Consider the following 25083-nt stretch of genomic DNA (forward strand, 5'->3'; position numbering starts at 1 on the left):
GATAGACATATAAATACATATTTAAACACCCAAGACCTAAGCACAACACCAAATGCTCATCACATCGATGTTCGTCTCAGCCGGGGATCGAACCCGGGACCAATGGATTCGCAGTCAGGGGTTCTAACCACTAGACCAATGAGTCGTCAATATAGTTAATATATTCTTATTTTATGGCTTTGTATATTCTCTTAGTTTTTTTTGTTATTTGATATTTATAGCTATAACAATACTTATAAATAAATAATAGGCAAGTAGGAGATCAACGTCCAGACATATTTCGCGATTCGACGATTTGAAGATCAAATGCATACTGGTTTTCTCACGATGTTTTTCATATGGACTAGGGTTGGAGCATATAAAATACATACATACACAACAGTTAAACGGAAGTTTATAAATTCAAAAATAGAAATTATTAGGGTGCGTACAGACTATGTAACATATAATATAACATGTGTTTTATAACACGTCCACATTATGTAACGTTGTTATTCAACATTATAACATAAAACAATACTGTACACATTAGAATAACAATGCAATATAACAATGTTATATAACCATTTTAAATAACAAAAGAAAAACAAAAAAACGTAGATGCTGGGTTCGTCCTAGCATACATATCAATAACATGTTTTATAACATTCAGTGTCCACATTATCTGAAACATGTTGTATAGCAATATTGTATAACATGTTATGTTATATAGTCTGTACGCACCTTAACAGAGCGAAGCGAAGTCCTTGAGTTACGAACTGGTAGTAAATTATAAATTTATAATTAATTTAACTTCTTTTTTGACGTTCATAAGTGTACTTGTTTACCAATATGAATAAAGTTATTTTGAGTTTGAGTTTGAAGGAAATAAATAAAGCCATTAGGCCAACACTGCTCTTTAGACAGCATGGTATCAAAACCTAAGCTGAATAAATAAGATATTTCTTACATAGGCATAAAAAAAAATCGGTTGTCTGTAAAGTCGGTTTACTGACGATAGTTGAACGTGACAACGTCACGAATCGCTCACTCAAGTAGGAGAGAGACAGATGTCGAACGCTGAAGAGCGCGGAGTCCGATTGTGCCTCTCTGTCGCTCCGCGCTCTCGCTTGCACTTCAAGCCTTAAATGGAACGCCTCAGAGCGAGGTAACGCCGCATGAGTCATGTTTTTTCGTGCGTGCAGCCGGCTCCATCGAATTATAAGACGTTGTCACGTCAATAAAACAATTATTTTGTAAAATTTATTTTTAATATTAAATCGGAGACAATTGATTTAAAGCATGCTAAACTAAACTACATTTATTTCACAGCAATGAATAAAAATATAGTAAGCGTGGCTTGATTTCGTATAAAAACAGTTTAAAGTTGTTTAATAAGTGAATTTTAATTTAAAACGAACTGACAGATGTCAAACATAATTGATTTATATTTGACTGGCATTTTATGAATATATTTAATTGAAATTACTCATATTGATTTATTTAGAGATCTTTCGTCACTCTATTTCCTGACGCAGGAGTCGAGATGTTGGAAGAGCTCATGGTAATTCCGGGCAGCTTCATTCACTGTGCTGCTAGTAGGCTCTGTTAAACCAACTACTGTGTTTTTGAAGAGAAGGTCGTTCACACCTGGTCAAAACATTTAAAGTTTTTAGAAGAATCGTAATACTCGAATTATTACTATGTTTATTCGTGGAGTTACGAATGAATAACGAAACCGCTAATTAAACTTACAGGGTAAGATTATATTTATATTATTTATTTATATAATTAATTAATAATAGATTATATTATTTATATAATCTGATGTTTGTATATAACACATTATATACAAACAACAGATTATATACAAAATAAACTAATTAAATTGCTTTTTCATTACCCATACTTAACTTCTACACAAAAAATCTACACAAACAAAACTTATGAATTTAAACCATTATTTCAAAATCAGCTTATTAATCTGCAAAATTCTAAATGACTATATACAGTTTACACACTAACATTACTTAGAAGCGCAGTTCACGACGCCCTTACAATCTAATTCTACCTAAGTTTAGTATCAACTACGGTAAAATAACATTGAGCCTTGGGGGAGTGCTGCGGTATAATAGACTTCCACAAAAATAAAAAGTGCAAACAGCCTGGAAATATTTAATCTATACTAATATTATAAAGAGGAAAGATTAGATTTTTTGTTTGTTTGAAATGAATAGGCTCCGAAACTACTGGACCGATTTCAAAAATTCTTTCACCGTTGACAAGCAAAAAATTAGGGATGCTTACTAAAACTTGAATAATCTAACCTAAGGTGTAAAAAAATAAACTAAATACTTCCCTTCAATCGCGTGCGCTGCGAAAACTATTAATGATAGAACAAAATGATGAATTACATTTTTTCAGGACACATCACTATCTATAAAAAATGTTGCGACAGTATGTCTCTATCTTTTATAGTTACGTCACAATAAGCGTCCTTTTATTATTATTTTTTTATTAAAATACCACCGCTAGAAAAGGATCTTTATTCGTACCTAGGTATTGATCCTTATCAAAATAAATACCAACGTTTCACATAAGCTACAATTTAATGGCATAACCACCAAAAAAGCATGGTGGATTGGTGTTTTCCTGCCGTTTCTCTTGAATAGTTTACTACTATGTAATATAACAAAAATCTTAGCCACAGCAACGCTTGGCCGAGTCTACTAGTTTAAATTAAGACTAAAAGACCATCACTTGAGTGATCCCAGTTCTCTTCGTAAATAAAAGTCCATCCAAGTTCTACTTCGCTAATTCATCCTTGAAGCTCTTCATAAGTTCTCATGTAAGTGACTATTGTCTGTTATGAGAATGTCTTTAAACCTAGATTACTCGGACCCGTTTTGTTTAATTTGTCCATGAATGACTTTTAGCGGAATCGAAGTAATTAATGAGAGTTCTTACCATCGAACGGTGAGTAAATCGGCAAATTGATGAGTTGGGTGTCCGTGAAGTACCCAAAGTGTACGTCAAGAGTGTCCAACAGAGCGTTCAAGCTATTAAGGAGTGGGTCATTTCTGAAACATTTAGTTTAAATATTCGTAATTATTATTTATAAGGAAAATAACCTTTTAGGTCACCGCATTATATTTGTCAGACACTCGCCGTCACTTGAGGGCTTAGACTTGACGTTCTTCTTCAGCGTACGAGCGAGTGTAAAGCGGGCCATAGACGGACCGCATGTTGCAGTCGGCTACGACTGCTTGGAGCAGTTGTGTTCGACCGCAAAATAATACTGATGCGAGTTCATTTACAAGATGGAATTCGATGAAGAAACACTGCTACTTGTACTATTATTACGCAAGCGTAGGCGTAGAAGACACCGTAGTGTGTGGGTGCGTCCAATACTACAAGCAAGAGAACAGCATGGAATATTTCATACTTTGTATCCTGAGTATGAAATATTCCATGCTGTTATTGTGAAAGACAGCTGAGAGAAGACACTAAAATGTTTTTCAACTACTTTAGAATGTCCGTGGTTTCATTTGATGAATTAGTTAGTATTTTATTTTATTTGAGGGAGTGGCGCGCGGTCGGCAACAACCGCTTGTAGCGGTCCGACGGCTCTAAGCAGTCGACCGCACGGCGAAACTCGACCGCAGAGCGACTGCTCCGACCGCTCAGAAACCGGTCGTGCGGTCCGTGTATTGCGGATATGAATTTAGTATGGCAACTGCAGATTGCCGTGCGGCGACCGCTTAGAGCAGTCGGTATCGACTGGAACATGCGGTCCGTCTATGGCCACACTTACATGCGTACCGTCAATTGTTGTACAACCGGCGTTCATATCTACGACCTCATGGATGAGAGTTACAAGGTGAAGCACTGTTCTTTTTGTGAATTTATATTTAAGGTCTTATACCTACTATACAAGGCTAGCGTACAAGTAGGTTTGCAAATGAATATAACAAAAACCAAAGCCATGACAAACTACATAAGATCTACGATAAAAATTGGGAATGACGAGTTAGAATATGTTGAAAAGTATATTTACTTGGGCAAACAAATTGGATTCAGTAGCGACAGAAATGATCAAGAAATAGATAGAAGAGTTAAAAGTACGTGGAATAAATATTGGAGTTGCAAAGAAATATTTAAAAGTGACATGCCTATAGGACTCAAGAGGAGAGTTATGGACTCATGCCTTCTGCCATGTCTGACATATGCATGCCAAACATGGAAATTTACAAATAAAACAAAAAATAAAATAAATACATGTCAACGAGGAATGGAAAGGAGCATGCTAAATATTAAAAAGGTACATAAAATAAGACACATTAAAATTAGACAAGAGACGAAAGCAATTGATGCCCTAAACCACGCAAAAAAATTAAAGTGGAAGTGGGCGGGTCATGTAGCGCGCCTCACAGATCATAGGTGGACGAAAACAGTAACTACATGGAGTGGCCCACCAGGCAAACGAAACAGAGGCAGACCCTACGCTCGATGGGATGATGACATCAAAAAAATCGCGGGTCCTCACTGGGTCCAAATAGCTCGGGATAGAGAAAGATGGCAAGCCTTGGAGGAGGCCTTTACCGGAGAGGGTTCCTGATACTTACTAACTGTAAAAGTTATTCACTAACACATGAGATAACTAGATATATTTGTATTAGGAAATTAAGTTAAGGCTTAAAATAAAATAAATAAAAACCTACTATAAGCATCATTTAGTTAAATAATGTTTGTGTAATTTAATTTCAATGATACGAGTGTGATAATGATAGGACAAGAATTTGCAATTGTCAAGATTATTTAAATGCTTATAGATTATAGAGTATATACATTTATATACATTTAGAAATATAATTTACAGGTTTTTTTCTTTTGCAAAAGGAGAAACATTTATAGAAACGAAATCGATAATTCTTTATATCAAAATAGAAATGGCTGGAATATATCAATCAACTTCATGTGTGAAAACGGATCTTTTTGAAATTTAACATTTGCTTAGAAAAGCTCTAAAGTTAATATAAAAAGAAGCGTCTCGAACTATGCTTTTTTGGATTTTCTAAAAATTGGATTTGCATTTAAAACAGAATGCATTTATAGTAAAATAAGTAAAATTCATAACTCACCTTCGTGTCAACACCTCGGAGTCAACAACATCAGCGAGGAGACAGTTCGAGTCGACCGAAACACCAGTCGACAACGCCAAGGTATTGTTGCGACGGAGAACTCGAATTTGAGATGCTTCGAGACCCGCCGCCTTTAGATTAGCTGGAAACATTTAAATTTGAATATAACCAGAGCATGAGGATAATAAAACATCACATCAGAAATCAGGATATATAAATAGAAATACAAGTTCAGAAATTGCATATCAGATATATGATAGTAAAGTGTACGTAGAAAACACAACGCTTTTTTATTATAAAGCTAATAAAGATCAGTCGTGAAGCAGTCATTTTATGATTTGGCATTCTGACAAGCAATAAACTACAAGCTCCCACCTTTTCAGAATGCCAAATCATAAAATTACTGCTTCACGACTGATTTGAGAGCGACCGCCGATGCGAAAACCGCTGTGTGAGTTCGAAAAGTGAGTTACAGAATCGCAGGGCAGGCGGAAAATATAAAATGGTACAAATATTAAAGTCTTTCTTCCAACTTTGATTGTTTTGGAGTTGAGACTTTTGGGCCGTGGGGTTCATGTGCACAGGCGGTAATTAAAGATTTTGTAAGCCTGGTAGATACGACCAGAGTTGTATTGTTTTATTTATCAATTTTTAATTATTGTTATAATTAATTACTATTTACGTTAGGAATATTGTAAATACTTTAATCTCGCTAGTAATTAACTCACCATCGATATTCTCCAATTCCACGAACGCTACATCCCTTTCTGGATCAGCCAAACAGGCCACTGCACCTGCGTTGCCATAGTATTTGTTGGTGGAGTCGTAGGAACAGATTTTCGATCCTGGAAATAAGTTTGTTTTACATATAACCATTAAAAGAAAACAAAGTTTATAATATACAATTAAATGAACTAGAATTTCCTGAGTCGTGGTGTGAACTTAATTAAAGTAACAATACTTCAGTTACAAGAACAGTTTGAACATTGACTGGTTTAAAATGTGTTTCTGACTGCCTGGACCTAATCAAAAATGTCCAAAAATTGCGTCACGTAATACTTGAACGCTCCCTAACTTAGTTATTGAAGAGCTGGGAACCCTGACACAATTATTTTTACTTAAGTACGTACCAGAATACTTTTTTTCTTATTATATAAAGTTATACCCTGGGCTGATTCCTAGTTAATATTAGCGTTCTAAGTACTGTCGTTTAATATGTATATTCTATATCTATATATACATTTATTTTAGTATATTTTTCCTCACCTTAGAGTTATGGCGCCACTATATATTTTTTTATTATATTATTGTTTTCTTTCAATCATTCATTTTCATTTATTTTTTTATTTTTATTTTTTGTATCATCTCGTAAGAAGTAAAAAAAAAATAAAAAAAATAAATAAATGTAAACGAATGACTTATTCATTTTTTTGACCGCTATGAGGCGTGCACTTTTGGATTTTCCAAACTTTATTATTCTTGACGCAATTCCAAATGACTAAGTAACGAACGCGAAAGTGTACGTACGGGTAATTGTGAGCAAGGCCCGAAAATCGTATTAGGCATATACGATAGAGTATAGGAAATGTTAAATTTCGAATCGGTTATTTCAGTTCACAATTTATTATAGTGTCGTTTTTGCAACTTACCCTTTGGGGCTACGGAATCAGCCGGCTTACACAAGGAACAAAGGCTCTTGACATCGTAGTTCTGGAATAATTGTAAATTATTTTAAATTTTTTGAAAATTATTATGAAATTCACTTTGAATAGGAATATGTTTTTTTTATTTTCGTTGCCATTTCTTCAAAATTATATCATTATGTTTGTTATACTTTTACAACACACTGCCTTAAGAAACGCTCAGTTGTGGAACGTCAAGGTGATGCGGGTGGAATTTCGTATTCTGCCTCGACGTTCGATGACGAAACTTAGCTGCAGCCCTGCGATTCTGTAAGTCACTTTTCGAACTCACACAGCGGTTTTCGCATCGGCGGTCGCTCTCAAATCAGTCGTGAAGCAGTCATTTTATTATTTGGCATTCTGATAAACAATAAACTACAAGCTCCCACCTTTTCATCATTTCATTTCAGTGGTTTTCTAACATTCATAGTGAAAAGGTAATTTCAATACGAAATCTTGTAGTATTTTAATTTATTAATACCTAATTTCGGAATGTGTCTAGATAATTGGCAACATTCAGTGTTGATTAATTATCTAAGAGCAGTGTTGGCCTAGTGACAAGAGCGGGCGATTCTCATCCTCATCATCACAAAAATCACGAAACAGACACAAATATCATAGGTTCAGACCTTGTTCCTTCAGAAGGTTGTAGCGCCATGATTTTCAAGGTAAACCTTCCTACCAAACCGTGCGGAAATTTGGAAATAAATATATTATTTTTAGAATGGGTCCAGTTGTCATTGAGTTTATTCGTTACGAGTACAAAAATACAATTTTCTCTTTATAACATTAGTGTAGAAGAAACAAATAGGGTAGAGATTATGCAACGGCAAATCAGTTATGCCGGCAACGCACTCGCGAGCCCTCTGGCATTGAGAGTGTCCATGGGCGGTTTTACTTAACATCAGATGCGGCTGCTGTCCATTTGGGGTTTGTTCCAAAAAATAGTAAGTTTCAAAGGCTAATGATTCCGGATTAGTTACAGGGATCCTGGTGAAGCTGAGCCATTACATTACTGATGATACAGGCACTTCTGCCACGTAGTTATAGATGCAGAAACCTACATACCAAAATCTGGACTAAAACTTACGGATGCTGAGATTTGGGACGCGTTGAGCGCTCCAGGTGCGCACGCGCCGCCAAAGAACTCCCCAACCGCACGTGCGTAGTCGCATTCTGAGCGAGAGATCACACCGTTTTCTTGTGCCGCTCTGATGAAGGCTACGTATGCTGGAAATGCGTTATAAATTTATTAACTCAATTCGAGCAACTATAACCAATAGTATTGTCTTTGATTAACATAACCTTTACACATTTAAAGAAAAAACTTTTTACCGGATTAAAGTTATGTATTATTATAAATTTACAATTAATTGACATAATTTTAAATTTATCCGACGTTTCGCGTGCTTTACAGCGTGCGTGGTCACGGTGACTGAAGACAAAAGGTGTAGGATGCTACATACGCTTTGACCAACCGAAAGTACTTGCGAAAGAGAAAAGATTCTTCCCAAGATTGGTACGTGAAGCCATTGAAATCAAAAAACATCCCAATTTCAATAGAGAAGACGGCCTAAAATTGTCAAACACCTGGGATCCAATAATATCCAAATTAAAATCTCAAAAAGAAAAACAATCCGCGAAAATAGAGGACACCGTGAGCCATTTTTGCCAAAACCCTCCATCTTTTAGTCGATCCCAACTCCGGGGAAATAAATACAGATAATGCAACTTTCTCTACAGCTGCGATACTTTTTTTTGATATCCAACACCTTTTGTCTTCAGTCACCGTGACCACGCACGCTGTAAAGCACGCGAAACGTCGGATAAATTTAAAATTATGTCAAATAATTGTAAATTTATAACAATACATAACTTTAATCCGGTAAAAAGTTTTTTCTTTAAACTATAACCAAGCAAAGGCACTTAAGCATATGCAGGAAGTATGTCTGTACACACAAACGGAGTTGAATGAATTCAAAATGCAATATCTTGAGCTTCAAGAAAAAAAAATTGCAGAACACCCCAGTATCACATGAGCGTGTTGTGTATCGCAAAGTGTAAATACAAAACAAAATGAAGATAAGTTAGCATGTCCCGAAGTTAATTGTAATCAATAAAAAGGAAGCCAGAAATACCGGCTATCGAATAGAGAGTCAGTAACTAAGACAATATTCGTAAACGGTACTCAATGTTAGAAATTCTGAGGTACTTCGTGAAGAAGAAAGAAGCATCTTCATATCTGTTGGTTATGTTTATATACTACGGAGGAAAAAATTTACATCATATTAAGACCACTCAACACAACACAAATTCCCTAAAGAAATTTCTCCCAAACCGAGTAGTGGCAGACTGGAATAGGCTTCCGGAAAGTGTGATCAGTGCACCATCTGTGAACACCTTTAAAAACAGATTGGATAAGTTTCACCAAATCTCATAATACACGCGCATCAGCTTATTAAAAGCTGCCAGTGTGTTAAGTAAATAATAATATTTTAAAGGATTTTAATGTCTCAGGTTAAGAAATGTATACTCACAGATGCCACCGAACTCAGGGAAGCAAGCATTTTTCCCGCGAAGGTTTTCAAAGCTAGAAATTGAACTCGAAGCCCGTAGAAGAGTCACGACGCGGGAGAACGCACGTGGATCGTTGCGTAGGTTTTGAACTAGCTTCACAGGTAACAGACCGTAGTATCTGTCAAAGTCAAAGTCAAATCATTTATTTCAATTAGACCATCTAAAATGGCACTTTTGAACGTCAAAAAAAAAATTCAAAGAAGATTCTAGTTGCCCCTTCCAAAAGGTAGTTTCGTGTGGAGAAGAATGGGCAAGAAACTCCACACTTACTCTTTTAAAATAGGTTACAATATTTTGTTACATTTGTTAAAGAATTATATGTGAAGACAATGTACTCTTAGAATAAACTACTATATTAAAAAAGTTAGTATACATGTTCCTCACATATTTACAAATATCGAAACCGTGGAATATTAACATTAAAGAGTAATAAAAATATTAAAAAAACACAACAAACAGTGTGTGAGACACAAAAAAAAAATTACATTTGTAGCATTATAAATTAAAAAAAAAAAAAAATAACAAAAATATCTTAAAGCAAAAAATCAGCAACCAATTTGATTTTGTCCAGGCTCTATGATTGTCCTATGGAGCAGGACCAGCATGTTTCCAAGCATTCTTATCTTGAATATAATCATCTAATTTGTAATATGCTTGTTTACAAAGTGTACTTTTAATAAAACATTTAAATTTTCGTTCATTTAGTTTTAAAATGTCACAAGGTATTTTATTGTAACATTTCACACAGTACCCCATAAATGAATTTTGAACTTTGGCTAATCTGAAAGATGGTTGAGCTATTTTATCTTTATTTCTAGTACTAAAATTATGTCTTTCATTTAATTTACTAAAAAGATGTAGATTCTTTCTTACATACATAATATTTTCATAAATGAATTGGCAAGGTACTGTCATAATATTAATCTTTTTAAATAGTTCCCTGAGAGATTCGCAACGACGTAGATTATAAATGGCTGATATGGAACAGTTATATTAAATTTGTAACTCAAATGTTACATGATTAAAATCTTAAGGGCTTTTTGGGCTGCATACCAGGGCCCCGTGGATATAAAGGGCCCCATGTCCCCACTGAAAACAATAGGCGATATTTAAAATTGGAGAAAAAAAAACAGAAATTTTTAAACATCCAATCATAACGTTGGTATCCCTGAGATCAATCAACCCATGTGCGAAGCGCGTCTACCGAACAGCCTTTCGATTCTGTAACTCACTTTTCGAACTCACACTGCGGTTTTCACATAAGGAGGTTTTCTGATAAGGGAGCTTGTAGTTTATCAGAATGCCAAATCGTAAAATTTCTGCTTTACGACTGATTTGAGCGCGACCGCCGCTGCGAAAACCGCTGTGAGAGTTCGAAAATTGAGTTACAGAATCGCAAGGCAGTGCTAAGAATATTGAAAGAAGACATATCCATACAAAAAGGACGCTACCACAATTGAGAAATTCGCTCAATTTTCAGTATTAATGACAACGTAAGGAAATATTAAAGCGTATGAATTCTTAAAAGTCTGTAAAAAATTATTGTGCTACTCACTGTCGGGCCATGAATCCGTAGTTAGCTGGTGCAGCAATGAAATCAGCAGTGTTATCCTTGATAGCGGCGAAGCATTCGAAGATAGACCTCCTCAGTTGGCAGGAAATCGCTGGTTCGATTCCCAGGGTATGCGCAGCTAATTGCACCCAGAGACACTTGGAGTGTTCAGATTCGGAGATGGTGCACCAGCGACGGGCTGGAATACAGCTTGGAGACGCGTCGATTGGTGGGATATTTCGCACTAAAAATAATGTTTAAATATATTTTGATATATATGTTACTGTAAAAGCTCGAACTGCCGTAAATCCTAAGATATTCCAGTAAAACCTAAGATCTACCAATTCCTAATGGTAAATGTCCCAAAAGGTTTGCGATTCGAACTATTACCACCATTCAGTTGGTAAATCTTAGGATTTACATTAATGGCACGGTAAATGTTGAAAAACAAATATAATTATTAAGTTAGACTAGCTTATGTAAGCATTATGTTTGTATTTCGTTGTTAAATTCCAAATAGAGAACTACTGATTCAGTTAGATAGATATGATAGAGATTGAGATATTCAGAGATATACATTATGTGTTTTTTTCAAAATAATTTAAATAAGTTGGTATTAGTTTGTACTTATTACTATCATATGATATCTTTATAATATTATGTACCTGTTTTGTCTAATAGTTCATTAAAGTAAATAATTAAGAATTGCTCATTGTTTTATTCCTAAAACCAACATCTACCAGCTGACAGTGGTAAAACCTAGCATATACTGAATTCGAATGGTAAAAGCTCGAAAAAATCGTCGTATTTTCAGAAATACTTACCTCTGTCTTAGGGTTTATGCCTGTTTGCCTCGTGTTAAATAAAACAATGAATTGTCATCTTCTAGTCGAGATTTGAAACAGATTCAATATAGAAAGTTATAGAAACTTTATGATTCTGTTTACATAATATTCGTGCTAAAAATAAAAAATAAAATATGTTTATTATGGAACATAAGATACATGTATCACTTATTCCACGTCATTAAATTTGAAGACATCCCTACTCATCGGCAAAGAAGACAGAGGGTGTAGGCCGAGAGAAAAAGCCGGCGTAAAAAACTCTCGGTACTCTTTTAAAACAGCAAATCATCAAACAACACTTATTTAAAACAAATATCGCAAATTAATTAGAAGTAGCCTGTCTAGCACTAGTCCCAGGCCCTTTTATCAACTGGATAATCGTTGACTTTATAGTAAGCCTTTTTACACAGCTTTTCTTTTATACATTTCTTAAATTTATTGAAAGGCAGAGATAAAAGAGCCTCTGGGATTTTATTAAAGAAGAGTATCCCTTTCCCCAAAAAAGAATTACTAACTTTAGATAGTCTAGTACGGGGAAATTGCAGTCTGCGTTTGTTCCGTGTATTAACATTCTGCGTATGTTCTATTCTATTTTTGTATACATACATAATATTTTCATAAATATATTGCGAGGGAAAGGTAAGTATATTAATTTCCTTGAATTTATCTCTAAGAGTACTTGAATAAACTTTCAGAAAACCGCTATCAATCCCTCTGCTCACTTTGTGGTGTCAGATCGAACTGTGCCCGCTATACCAGAGACATAGGAGTGACAGTTGCCGGAGTACGAAATGACAATAGACACATACAAGCATTGGAATGTCTTAGACGTGGTAATACTCCAGGAGTAGCGTACGTATCCTGGCAACACGTCCGCGAGTACTTAAATGTGAGTGAAATTTATTTTTAATCGGTATAAAGGCATAAGGCATAGAGCAGTGTTGGCCTAGTGGCTTCAGCGTGCGACTTTCATCTCTGAGGTCGTATGTTCGATGCCCGGCTGTGCATCAATGGACTTTCTTTCTATGTGCCCACCTAACATTCGCTCGAACGGTGAAGGAAACATCGTGAAGGAACCGGCTTGACAAACCCAAACAGTCGACGGCGTGTGTCAGAAGACTGATCACCTACTTGCCTATCAGTTTGACAAATAAGAAACATCAATGACAAATTATTACATCTGATCATTAATAATATGAAAGATTAATTAAATAATTATATTTTTCCTATATAAATAGTAAAATGAATTGTGGCCTTGTTTCGTTTCAGTTTCGTCATATAATATATACATAGATCAGCCACCATATAATGCAAATCTGCAAAACTTACACTGCAAGCACAAAAAAATAGAACAAACACGAGTCTAGTTTTAAGTAAAACCAATTATTAATAAGCAGTAATGTCGCTATAAAAACTAGTAGATGATAATTCCCGCTTTCAAGCTTCAAGATAAAATGTATACAAGATACCCTAACTATTTGGTGTAGGCAAATGCAAAATAGCTACTAGCTAGCTTTCTTTGTATAAAACATAACAAATTGGAAAAATCTAAACAGTGAGGCTAAGTTTGTGGCCCCAACTATGCTCCTATTTAATCATTTGAATTTATCTTCTACTCTTTTCTGGTCTTAGCAATTTCCGATAGTCAAAATCAAAATTTAACCTGTATTCTAACCCTTATTCAAAAAAATCAGGGAAATTGCACTGTTTCAACTAAACTTTAAAAGTTCTCGAATAATACCTGCAGCTGAGTTTCATCATCGGACGTCGAGGTCGATACAAAATTCCACCCGTATCACCTCGACGTCCGTCGTTCCACACGCGTTTTTAAGGCAGTTTTTGCCACGCACCACCACTATGTGAAACCAGCTGCCCACTGAAGTATTTCCGACCCGAGTCGACTTAGTCCTTCAAGAAAATAGTGTACCAATTCATAAAAGGGCCTCTGGCAATATGAGTGTCTAGGGGCGGCGGTATCACTTAACATCAGATGAGCCCCCTGCCCGTTTGCTCCCTTTACATAAAAAATATCAGACGGACGAAAACTGACAAGAGACTCACTGACATTCAACATATATAATCTATAATCATCTTTTCCCAGCTCTGGAACCCACAAGAGGCATCATCCTATTCCCTGTTATGTCCTGACGATTCCCTTGTAGTACTGAACAGCAAGGTCTTGGCTCAGCGTGTCGCTCCTTGCTCTTTTGTTAAGCAACCATTGAGCGCCCTTATTGCACCAACGTGAGTATTTATATTATTCATTAGCTTCAATGACATTATAACATTCTTGACGAGGCCAACATCGTCCAATTCATAATGCTGAAACAACTTATATGTATATATAAGTTGCTAATAGCAGAAGACAAATGCTCAAAAAGATTATTAAAAAAAAAAATTATTATTTCCGACATAACAATTTTATCATAACAGTTACTACTAATACCTCTATTATTTTACAATTAAAATACATTAAAGAATATATACATATACACCTACTAATAAGCAGCAGATCTTTTGAACTCAGCCTACAAACTCAGTGTACAAACAAATAGAAGATATATTATTTATAACTTTCAAAAGATTTTTATATTTAAAGACTTAATGAATTACGACAATTAATAATACTATAACTAGAAGCTTTTAAAAATGCAACTTAAATACCTTCCCTATATTCAGATACCAAGCAAAAGGAATCCAGATAAACCTACAAAAGTGGTGGAAAAATGGCGCCATTCCTGCTGGCAATTCCTGGCAAACGGTGCTTTTTGAAGCCATTGTTGGAGGCTCCAATGCGAGGGTTTCGTTCGACAAATCTCTCCCTAATTTGTCTTACTCTGCTAACTGTAAGTATATGTTCGTTCCCATAGTCTTCCGAAACGGCTCGACCGATTCTTAGGTCCTCGAAAGAATTGCTCGGTCCCTTGAAATTTCGTTATAAAGAGAAGAAATATTAAAACCGATAGATATATATGTTACTGTAAAAGCTCGAACTACGGTTAATCTTAAGATTTAAGTGTAAGTCTTAGGATTTACCGTACCGAGTTGGTACGGTAATTTCTATATTGAATCTGTTTCAAATCTCGACTAGAAGATGACAATTCATTGTTTTATTTAACACGAGGCAAACAGGCATCTGATGTTTAATAAAGCCTATGGACCCTTACATTGCCAGGAGTCTCGCAAGTGCGTTGGCGACCTTTAAATAAATGGTTCGCTCTTTTCTTGAAGGACCCTAAGTCGAATTGGTTCGACAATACTTCAGTGGGCAGCTGGTTCCACATACCTAGTGGTGGTACGCGACAAAAATGTATATATGGAGTGTTGTACGCTTCTTCCGACCTAAAGGGCGGATCCTGGAACATTCTTACATCGTCCTGAAGACCTCATTGGAGGTCCAGAATCATCGTAGTGTTTGTAGCCATAGTATTCTAAAGTAGATAGCAAAACCTTTAGAAGGTTTGCTGTTGCTAGCCTATAAAATTCAGAAACCATAGAATACATGATACATACTCAAATCCGCATCTACGGAGCTATTAGCGCTCCAGGGCCCAGGTCTGCAGGCGCTGTTGAAGAACTGGGAGATCGCTTCCACCTCCATCTCTTCTGCTGTCTTTCCGTCGGTGTTTGCATCGGGACAGCGGTCAGTTTCAGCAACCTACGGTTATCATAGTGTTTAATTTTTTATTTAATTTGTAATTTTTGGAACCTCTTCGACAATAATAGTTACAGCGAGCGACAATGTTTCAATTGGTTTATTACGTTGTTCGTGCACTTTTGATGGTTTAATGGTAACTGTTATATTGTATAGTATGTGTATGTATGACGACCTGGTGGACAGAAAAACTGTGTCCAGTTTGTGTTTCCACCACACTAATTTCTTTCTATTTAAGATCATGTATATAATTAATAAATTAAAATAAAAGAAAAGTCAAATTGAACACTTAGAAACCTCAAAAATAACAGTATTTCTCTACTATTTAATGGATGTTTTTATACATATAAACCTTCCTCTTCAATCACTCTATCTATTAAAAAAAACCTCATCAAAATCCGTTGCGTAGTTTTAAAGATTTAAGCATACATATGGACAGAGAAAGCGACTTTGTTTTATACTATGTAGTGATAAGGATAATATATATGGTCTAAGATCCCGCTATACAACGACCTTCACCGAGATGCTTATTTAATGAAACTTATTTTATATTTAATTTAATATGTCAATAAATATAATCCATATGGGTTGCCTAGCAAATTTCAGTCCAGAGTATTTTAATTAATATTAAAAAATATATTTTTTTTTAAACATTTCACCGGTATGATTATTAGATAAATTCTATACCAATCGAAAGTATGAAGCCCATAGAATATGCAAACGTTAGGTTGTTTTAATCAATTAATTATTTATGTGTATATTTTTTATGTGACACTAAAGTATATATACATCTTTAGTATAAAAGAAGGTTATAGTGATACATATATAATACTACCCTGATTAAAAATATTGATTGAAAAAAGTTCAAAAAATTTACTACATGCAAATAAAAAAAAACTTTTTTTTTAAATATTAATTAAACACACTCTGGACTGAAAATTTCTAGGCAACCCATATGGATTATATTTATTGACATATTAAATTAAATATAAAATACGTTTCATTAAATAAGCATCTCGGTGAAGGTCGTTGTATAGCGGGATCTTATACTAATAGGACTTTCAGGCATTGCCACAATCAACAGACATATCATACCTTCTTCTCCAAGAACTTTGAAACCCTGGGTGACCAGCGTAGTTCTGGTTCATCCAGACCTGGGTGGCAGTAGCGACCTCCACGTAGACCTTCCAGACCACCAGTGTGGCTCGATGATACCACAGCCACGGCTTCGAAGGCGAAGGGTTCTGGAATTATTCGAAACTTATAAAGATTTGTATTAAGGTTTTTATAGGAAATGTCACTTAACATTAATCAAAAGTTTATGTAGGTAGTTTCGAACTCAGTCTATATCTAATATATAAAATTCTCGTGTCGCAGTGTTCGTTCCCATACTCCTCCGAAACGGCTTGGCCGATTTTGATGAAATTTTTTATGCATATTAAGTAATTATGAGAATCGGCTACTATCTTTCAAGCCCCTAAGAGATTAGGGATGTCCACCCCAAAAATTATTTTTTTTATATTTTCATCTACCCTCCACGATCAACCCCAATTTTTTATTTGTTGGTTAAGAACTTATAACTTGAACTCTGAGGTTTATATATAGAGAAAAATCACAGAAAAACCTAAAAAGTTTTAATTCCGGAAAACCGAACAGTCTCTGGGGTAGCATAGCAAAATGTTCCATGTTGGTATGTACTAAAAAGGCAAAATCACATTAAGGAGAAACGAAGTTCGCGGGGGCAGCTAGTTTTAATATATTTTTCGTTATGTTCGAGAACGGGATGGCTCACAAGTACCTAAAGCTAGCGCGGGCGCAAAAATAAATGATGTAAGCGATACATGACGCGTTAATAATCAGCAATATTAAACTAGAAAAATCTTTTGAAATAAACTAGTAATATACTTTGCATTTAAGATATTTAACAATCAGGTTTATTGCCCCAACATTTTAACTAAATTTAAATTTCTAGATATCCCAGGCATCCCATTTATCTCATTCAGAAGAACACGTGCCAAAACTCACCGATATCCAGATTAGGCATTCTGGTAAACGACCTAGGTCGTTAAATGTAGTATTTAATTGAAGTGAAACTTCTTTATCGGGGTTGGAAAAAAATTTAGTGTAACATTTTTTCGTTACGCGTCACATTTTTCCGTTACGCGCCATGTTGCTTTTTGAAGTCAAACTTCTTTATCGGCGTTAGAATGAATTTTTTATCGACGTATGGGAGAAATTTTGTAGCAAAATAACGATAACAATGATAGTAATAATTCTATTACAATTAATGAAATTTTGTAATAATCTTAGTAGTAATAAGGTAAAATGAAATAATTGTATTTGTATTCATGTCTATGATAATAAAAGCCTTTTGTTAAACTTTATTTAACCAATTTCGTTAAGTTGCATATAGTAGATCATTTTTCGAAAAATAAGGTCATAAAGAAGTTTCACTTCTTACGTGTGTACACCTAGTACACGCACACATTTTTTTATTCTTGTGCCAATGTATCAGTTTGCCGATCGTTGACAAGCTTTTATAAATGAATAAATTAATTAAACAAAGTATTTCAGTACTCTTTAAGACTCCTTTTTGTCTTTTTTACACATTATATTTATTTTAGTAAAACTTTAACGGATATTTCTTAAACAAATAATTATTGTATCCTCACTTCTTGCTTTTCGGACAATGTGATTTTTGTATGAAATTTCCGACTTACCGCTCCTTGACACATCTCTGATGGATCCCACGATTCTGAAGTTTTTACCGGAAGCATGCTGCGGGATCAGGGCCACCTCCTCTTCAGATAAAACACCGAGATCAGCCTCACCGCGAGATAGTTTTAGGGCGCAGTCGATTCTAAAAATTATCACATTTTACCGGAGATATAACTTACTATATGTGTTGTTTACGTTTAATTCAAGGGAAATACAATTCCTCAGCTGAGGGGATTCAGGGAGAACTTATGAAAACACAGCTTTGCTCGTGGCATGTGGTTCATTAGAAAAACATTATCTGTTAAGAGAATCGACACTGGGTTTGTTCCTTGTAATTTTTTGTGGTATAATAACTTGTTAAAAGAAAACGAGGAAGATAAATAAAAAGATGGGAAGATTTGCGAAGAGTAAGAGGCCCTATGTGGCTACGTAAAGCTAGAAACAGAGAAGAGTTCAAACCCTTAGAGGAGGCCTATGTCCAAGGACAAGCTGTATAACAGAAATCAGATTAATTATTAGTATTAAGCTATTGCATAGCTTCTATCGCGGGCCTTGAGCGTGGAGACCGAAACCAGAAATTCCGTAACGAAATTAACCTAACACACGATGACGTAACGTGACGTCTCACATCGGGTGCAGCCGGTACGCGTTAGAGTGAGACAGACTATATAGGTGTGTTAGTGAATCTGGTAGAGTGGTACATTATGGAATTAATATCAAAGAATAAAAATACTGTAATTGCATAAGTTGATAAAAAACGCTTTACCGCGGCAGTCCCCGAGTGCCACACATTTTTTTTTAGTGTTAATTTTCTGGTATTACTCATTTTTATGGACTAGTATAAGTAATTACAGCAATAAATGCTTTTATTGTTATTATAATAACTTCGTCAATATTGCCTTTTTATCATGACTTTTTGTGCCTGGACTTACTTGGATTCCACCAGCTCGCATTTCACTGCACTCCATTGCACTTCAAGGCGTTGGCATACATGTTTTTGAGAAATCGGGACGCATACTCGGTCTAGAAAAAAATAATATTAAAAACGCTTATCAGTATTAGTTATTATGATCAATTTAGGCATCGCTGCTTAAATTAGTAAATGTGTGTTTGTCCACAATGTCTCGCACTCAATATTCATATATATTAAATACTTATATTAATAAAATAATATACATTGAAATAAATAACTAAACTTAACATAAACTAAAATATTATATCATTAAAAGGAGTCCCTTTAGACAAGGTTCCGAAGATACTGGCAGCGTTCCCCCTTTGGATTGTTAGACTAATTCTTTGTCCGAGGTAGCTGCCAGATCTTCGGTCTGCTGTGATGTCGACTAACCTTTTTGAAATTTCTTTAAAAAGCCTTAAAGTGCTAGGACCCCACGGACCAATGGTCTCGACACCGAATGGGACAAAATCATATTCTGAGCCTAGACCCCTGTATTTGCATGCTTTATTTTTTTCAGCCGCTTCATATTAATTTATATGTCAGGGAATGTTATAATCGAATCAAGTGACCGTTGATTGTCAATTGTTGCTTTGGTTGATGAGATTTCTTCTTTTACTTTTAAGAATCATACGTACGAATAACATTATTATGATCCAACAGAGCACAGCAAATGCCTCGAGTGGGGTCGAGGCGCCACACAGTGGGCTGAGATTTCAAAGTTTGGTCTTAAGAGATATTTTTGGTATCTAGACATATATTTAAAACGTTTTTATTCTTTGAGTTTTTTTTAATTAACTAGTAGTTTCGGAGATATAGCAATTTCAAATTTGTATGAAGTGACTTTTTAATTTAGCAATCCATAATAAAAGAAACTTACATATTATGTATAATAAATTGACTAAAACAAGTATGTATTGGGATAATTCATACTTGTAAAAGATCTCTAAAAATGTAAAAAAACAGAAAAAAAAGACGAGCCGAAAGCTTTCATTTGTCTTCGGATGAGATTACATATGCATATTTTGCGCAATTAAAAGCAGATGGGAATGAGGATATTGCAGAAATACTAGACATTTATTAAAGAATCGACAAGATGTGCAAAAAGTTAAAAGGTGTATATCAGTCAAAGAAACAAAACCTGCGTTTTCTCCGGATGAGGCGTTGGGGTTATTTTTATCACTTAAATTGACCAAGTGGCAATACAATACATTAAGAAAAAGTGTTAACGAAAAAGACAACAATATATTTCCATCGTATCCAAGATGGCGCGCCATCTTGACTTTGGACAGTGCGTTCACGGAACGTAGGATAGTACCAGCGTTGCCAGATTTCTTTTAAGTCAAGTCGGGATGGCACTTTTGGATATAGTAAAAAATTTTAAATAATCAGAAGGTTTTAAATATTTATGTTTTTAATTGAGTTCAATTCACGTTTGCGTGACAATAGACAGCGAAAATAGTCACAGAAAATGTATTTAAATCAGATTAAACCTATCGTTAAAAATTTCTTATTCATCTTCTGATTTAAAAACAAAAAATTCAAAATAATAAAAGTTTTATTTACTAGAAAAATATAGCGTTTCAAACAATACTCTGAAGAGTGAGTGTTTCCAATTGCAACCTACAATAATTATTTATAATAATTACTTATTCATTATATTTCTATGAAGATATAACTTCTTTCTCTTTAAATAAGACGAAGAATTCTTCACAGGATAGCTTTAGAATAAACTTGATGAGAACCCTGATTGCATTAAATTTACGAAGCATTTCAAAAATAATGCGTTTTGGAAAGCAGTTTGATGATAGGATACTTAATATAAAGTTTGAAGATAATCCTGGTATTTTTTTTTGGATATTGTTGAAAGAGTTGGTACCATTATTGTGCGGTGGTGGTACACACTTCTTATAGCCATCGAGTTATTCCCGAAAAGCGGGACTAAGCCGGTCCCGCGTGGGACATTTAATTTTTATTTAAAAATCGGGACGTCCCGCCAAAATCGGGACGTCTGGCAATGCTGGATAGTACTGATTGAGTACAGGCAGTCCTTGTCTTACGTCGTTTCGATTTACGTCGCGTATTTCGAGAACCTAACATGCCGTAAGTACGAGAACTGCCTGTTTTCAGTGGAGCATTATGATGAGAGGTTGGATTGAGTTGGGTCTGGTACAACTCGCTGCTCATTAAAATCTAAGCTAAAAATTTCCCTGTGGCAGTGTACCAACGCTCGCATTTCCTCGCTGTATTGCGATACTCATTCGTTGAGCGAGGAAAGCACCAGCTATGGGGTCACCGGTACTATCACCAGGCGCCAACTTAAATCTTTAATTTTATTTTTTATTTAATTAAATGTATGTTGCACCACGATGTATTAAAAAAAAGTGCGTGCGTACAAAGTACAATGTCAAAGGTGAAACTTATTGGGTAAACTAATTTTTAAGTCTTGTTCATACGTAATAAAATACATACATAATAAAAACACGTGGAATTTTAATAAATTATTTTGCATAAATTCCCCTTACGAAATTTTAATTTTAAAAATATAAATTCTATAAGGTAATTCACCCTTCTCACTCACTCTTTCACAATCGGTCTCAATCGCTCTCTCCTTTTTCTTCGACAAAAACGCTGCACATCTTCGTGACGCTAATATTATTATTATTGCGTTTCATCTTTAAAAATTTTAACCTCATGCGTCTTGAGAAGTTTCACTTCAAAAATTGTTACGCCATGGCTATTTAGAAGTTATAGATCACTGCCGTGTAATGCAAGGATTTGATTACATTTTTTAAAAGCAAGGTGCTTTTATAGCGTGGGAGAATATTTACTATTTCGATTATAAGCTTTGACAACTATTATAATTAACTGTTCTTTTTATTATGACATCATGATAATTAATATAATATCATGCCTATATGGCTTGCTTGTCTTTGTATCTGATCAATCTGTATGTACCACCACTTGCAAATACTATGAGTCATTGTTATCTCCTGACTCACCACTTGAAAGATCACTAAAAATCCTGACGCATCGAGCGTGTTACAAATATTGATAGCAAATTATTTACAGAGAAAATTCTACCTATGAAATGGTAAGGAGTGGTTAAAAGTCGATAAGGTTGTTGGCACGGGCACATTTTGGGCACGGTGTGCGGATGCGCTATTTAAGGATTCATTCGCGTTTATTATACCGCATCTGTCAAAAATTATGTGCATATACATACAAAGTAAATGAATCAGTGGCGCTGCAACCTTTTAAGGTCTGGGCCTCAGATTTCTGTATCTGTTTCATGATCATTTGTCAATCTAATAGGCAAGTAGGTGATTGAATCGATCTGAAGTCTCCTGGGCCTGACACACGCCCTCGACTTTTAGGTCTAAGGCTTGCACGATGTTTTCCTTCGTACGAGCGAATATCTAAAGTGCACATTAGAAAGTCCAATGGTGCACAGCCGGAGATCGAACCTAAGACATACGGATATGCGACAAGGCCACTAGGCCAACACAGCACAATCTACATACACCACAAATAAAAACTACTAGTATCAAATATGTAACAAAATAAATTATTCACCAGGCGCACGTGAGAAAAAGAACTAATTTGCTTATATATACGTATATATATAATATTTTTCAATTTCTATAAAGGCACTTTGTCATATAAAACTAAATTAAAATTGTGTTTTTTATACCTTGTCTAGCTGACCCGGCGCACTTTGTTCCACCTTACAGTCTAATTATATCGTGTTAACTTTAGTTAGACTTAGGATTTCATTAAGGTTAACATTAATACAAATTCTTTTTGCAAATATAGAAATGTTTTATTGCGTGCCATTGCGAAAGAAGAATGGCAGTTTTACACATTAGGCCTCTTCTCTCGAGCGCCAATATTGCGTTACTGCATGTCAAAGCACTTTCTGATATACAACATTTTTTGATGAGGTAACTTCGATCAAGATCAAACCATGCATCTCCTCATTCACCTCAAGATCGGAATTTCTTGAACTGACACGAATTCGACGTAAAAATGATGCGTAGTTTTGTCAACGGATAGCACCACATGCTGTTTGCATTCGTAAAATTAATTTACTCATTTATTGTTATTCGATAACTTATCCGATATTTTAGTACTTATTCTGCTATTCGGAGTTGAGAAGAATCCACTAAAAAATATATAACTAACATCGGTCCAGCCGTTCTCGAGTTATAAGTGTTGTAACAAACACGACTTTCTTTTATATATATATATAGATATAGATATAGATATAGATGTAGGTGATATTTATGGAAAGATCTTTGGTTAATATATTTTTTTAAGTCGTACGGGGATTAGTGTAAGTTTGTGCAAAAATTCATAGGAAACTTAGGAGTCATATCGTTGTATATAATTTTAAAAAAAGATCAATTTAAATTCTAATTTAGAGAACAGTCCAAATCATCCGCACGCACTTTTGTATTCACAGAGAAATGCAGTTGCGCCTTATTTATTCCCAGTACTCGTATTTAAAGCGATTGATACCATTATATACATATACGCATATATGAGAGGGGAATTGTATCTAAATTAAAATATAAGCCACGCCTAAATATATAATTAATTACGTCATAATAGACTGCGTAAATAATCGTTAATACTTTTATTTTTTTACTCAAACTTCCTTAAAAAATTGCGTAAATCTAGAACATATTAACAAAAATAATTTTCATTTTTAAAGAAGAAAAGCTGGCGCCGCCGCAGAGCAGGCGGAAAGTAATAACGGCTCAAATATAAGAGTCTTTCTTTTGTTCCCTTTGGAGTAGAGACTCTTGGGCCGTGGGGTTCAAGTGCACAGGCACTAATTAAATATTTAAGTTAGCGCCTTGTAGATAGTACCGGTGACCCCAGAGCTGGTGCTTTCCTTAACGAATGAGTATCGCAATACAGCGAGGAAATGCTGCCAGCGTTAAAGGTACAATGCCACAGGATTTTTTTATTTTGGTTTAATTTTCTAATTTTAATTATTATTGTTATAAAATATATATAATAATAATATATATTATTGTTATAAAAAGAAGATAATTAAGAATATTGTAAATATATATTTACAATATTCTTAATTATCTTCTTTTTACTATATAAAAATAAGTCGGGTTTTCCTTCCTGACGCTATAACTCCAGAACGCACTAACCGATTTCCACGGTTTTGCATTCGTTGGAAAGGTCTCGGGCTCCGTGAGGTTTATAGCAAAGAAAATTCAGGAAAAATTTCAACAGAAAAGCGGGATCACCAAACGAAATGTTACTTAAAACGAAGCCGCTGAGTTTGCTAGTATACAATATATATTTGTGTGTTGGAAATAAATCTTTGTTGATAGTAAAATAGAGAATATTAATAAAAGCAATACTTACATACAAACTGTGCTGATGCGGCTCCAATGACAGTTAATATTAATAAGAAATTAACACCCATTATTCTCGACAATGCTTCCAACTCGTTGAACAATGGTTGGATTCCCATGCAAACGTATATATACCCGAAAAGCGTTAGCAAGATTCTTATCACCGACATTTATCATAAGGAAATGATAAAAAAAACACATTATATTTTTGAAGTTAGGCGCGAAGTCTTTTGGCGCGTTAGGGAAAAATAGACCGACATTCTGAAGTTAGCCAACATTTTAGTATTTTCTATTGTTAGTGTCGTTTTTTCTACAAACGTATAATACAAATTTTGAAAAGATTTTTATCTTGTTACGCCAAAGAAGTATAAGTATAATAGAATTTCTTTTTGTCGAAGAAGAAAAGGGAGAGAGCGATTGAGACCGATTGAGAGAGAGGGAGAAAGGCGAATTACCACATAGAAATTATAAGGTTCGTAAAGAGAATTTATGAAATATTAGTGTTTTATATTTTATGCAAAATAATTTATTGAAATCTCAAATGACGAATCGAAATTAAAATGCCACGTGTTTTTAATATCGAAGAAATAAATTAAAAAAA

At 34.8% G+C, this 25083-nt stretch overlaps 1 protein-coding gene and 1 long non-coding RNA gene across 2 annotated transcripts; one reads left to right on the forward strand and one right to left on the reverse strand.

The window, feature by feature from the left end:
* Window positions 1-1273: 1273 nt before the first annotated feature.
* On the reverse strand, window positions 1274-24572 carry LOC125058896 (melanotransferrin-like). The gene is made up of 13 exons (XM_047663036.1): window positions 24493-24572; window positions 19082-19172; window positions 18152-18291; window positions 16527-16675; window positions 15290-15434; window positions 10935-11175; window positions 9340-9497; window positions 7893-8032; window positions 6770-6830; window positions 5849-5965; window positions 5121-5262; window positions 2947-3059; window positions 1274-1629 (listed from the first exon to the last, which is right to left on the reverse strand). Exons 1-13 carry the CDS (start codon window positions 24551-24553, stop codon window positions 1502-1504), a joined length of 1686 nt encoding a protein of 561 aa, XP_047518992.1. The 5' UTR covers window positions 24554-24572; the 3' UTR covers window positions 1274-1501.
* LOC125058796 lies at window positions 12478-14616 on the forward strand. The gene is made up of 3 exons (XR_007118514.1): window positions 12478-12665; window positions 13878-14020; window positions 14456-14616. It is a non-coding gene; the product is annotated as an uncharacterized LOC125058796 (long non-coding RNA).
* Window positions 24573-25083: the final 511 nt, after the last annotated feature.

This window comes from Pieris napi, chromosome 18 (genome assembly GCF_905475465.1).
Source record: "Pieris napi chromosome 18, ilPieNapi1.2, whole genome shotgun sequence".
Taxonomy (NCBI): domain Eukaryota; kingdom Metazoa; phylum Arthropoda; class Insecta; order Lepidoptera; family Pieridae; genus Pieris; species Pieris napi.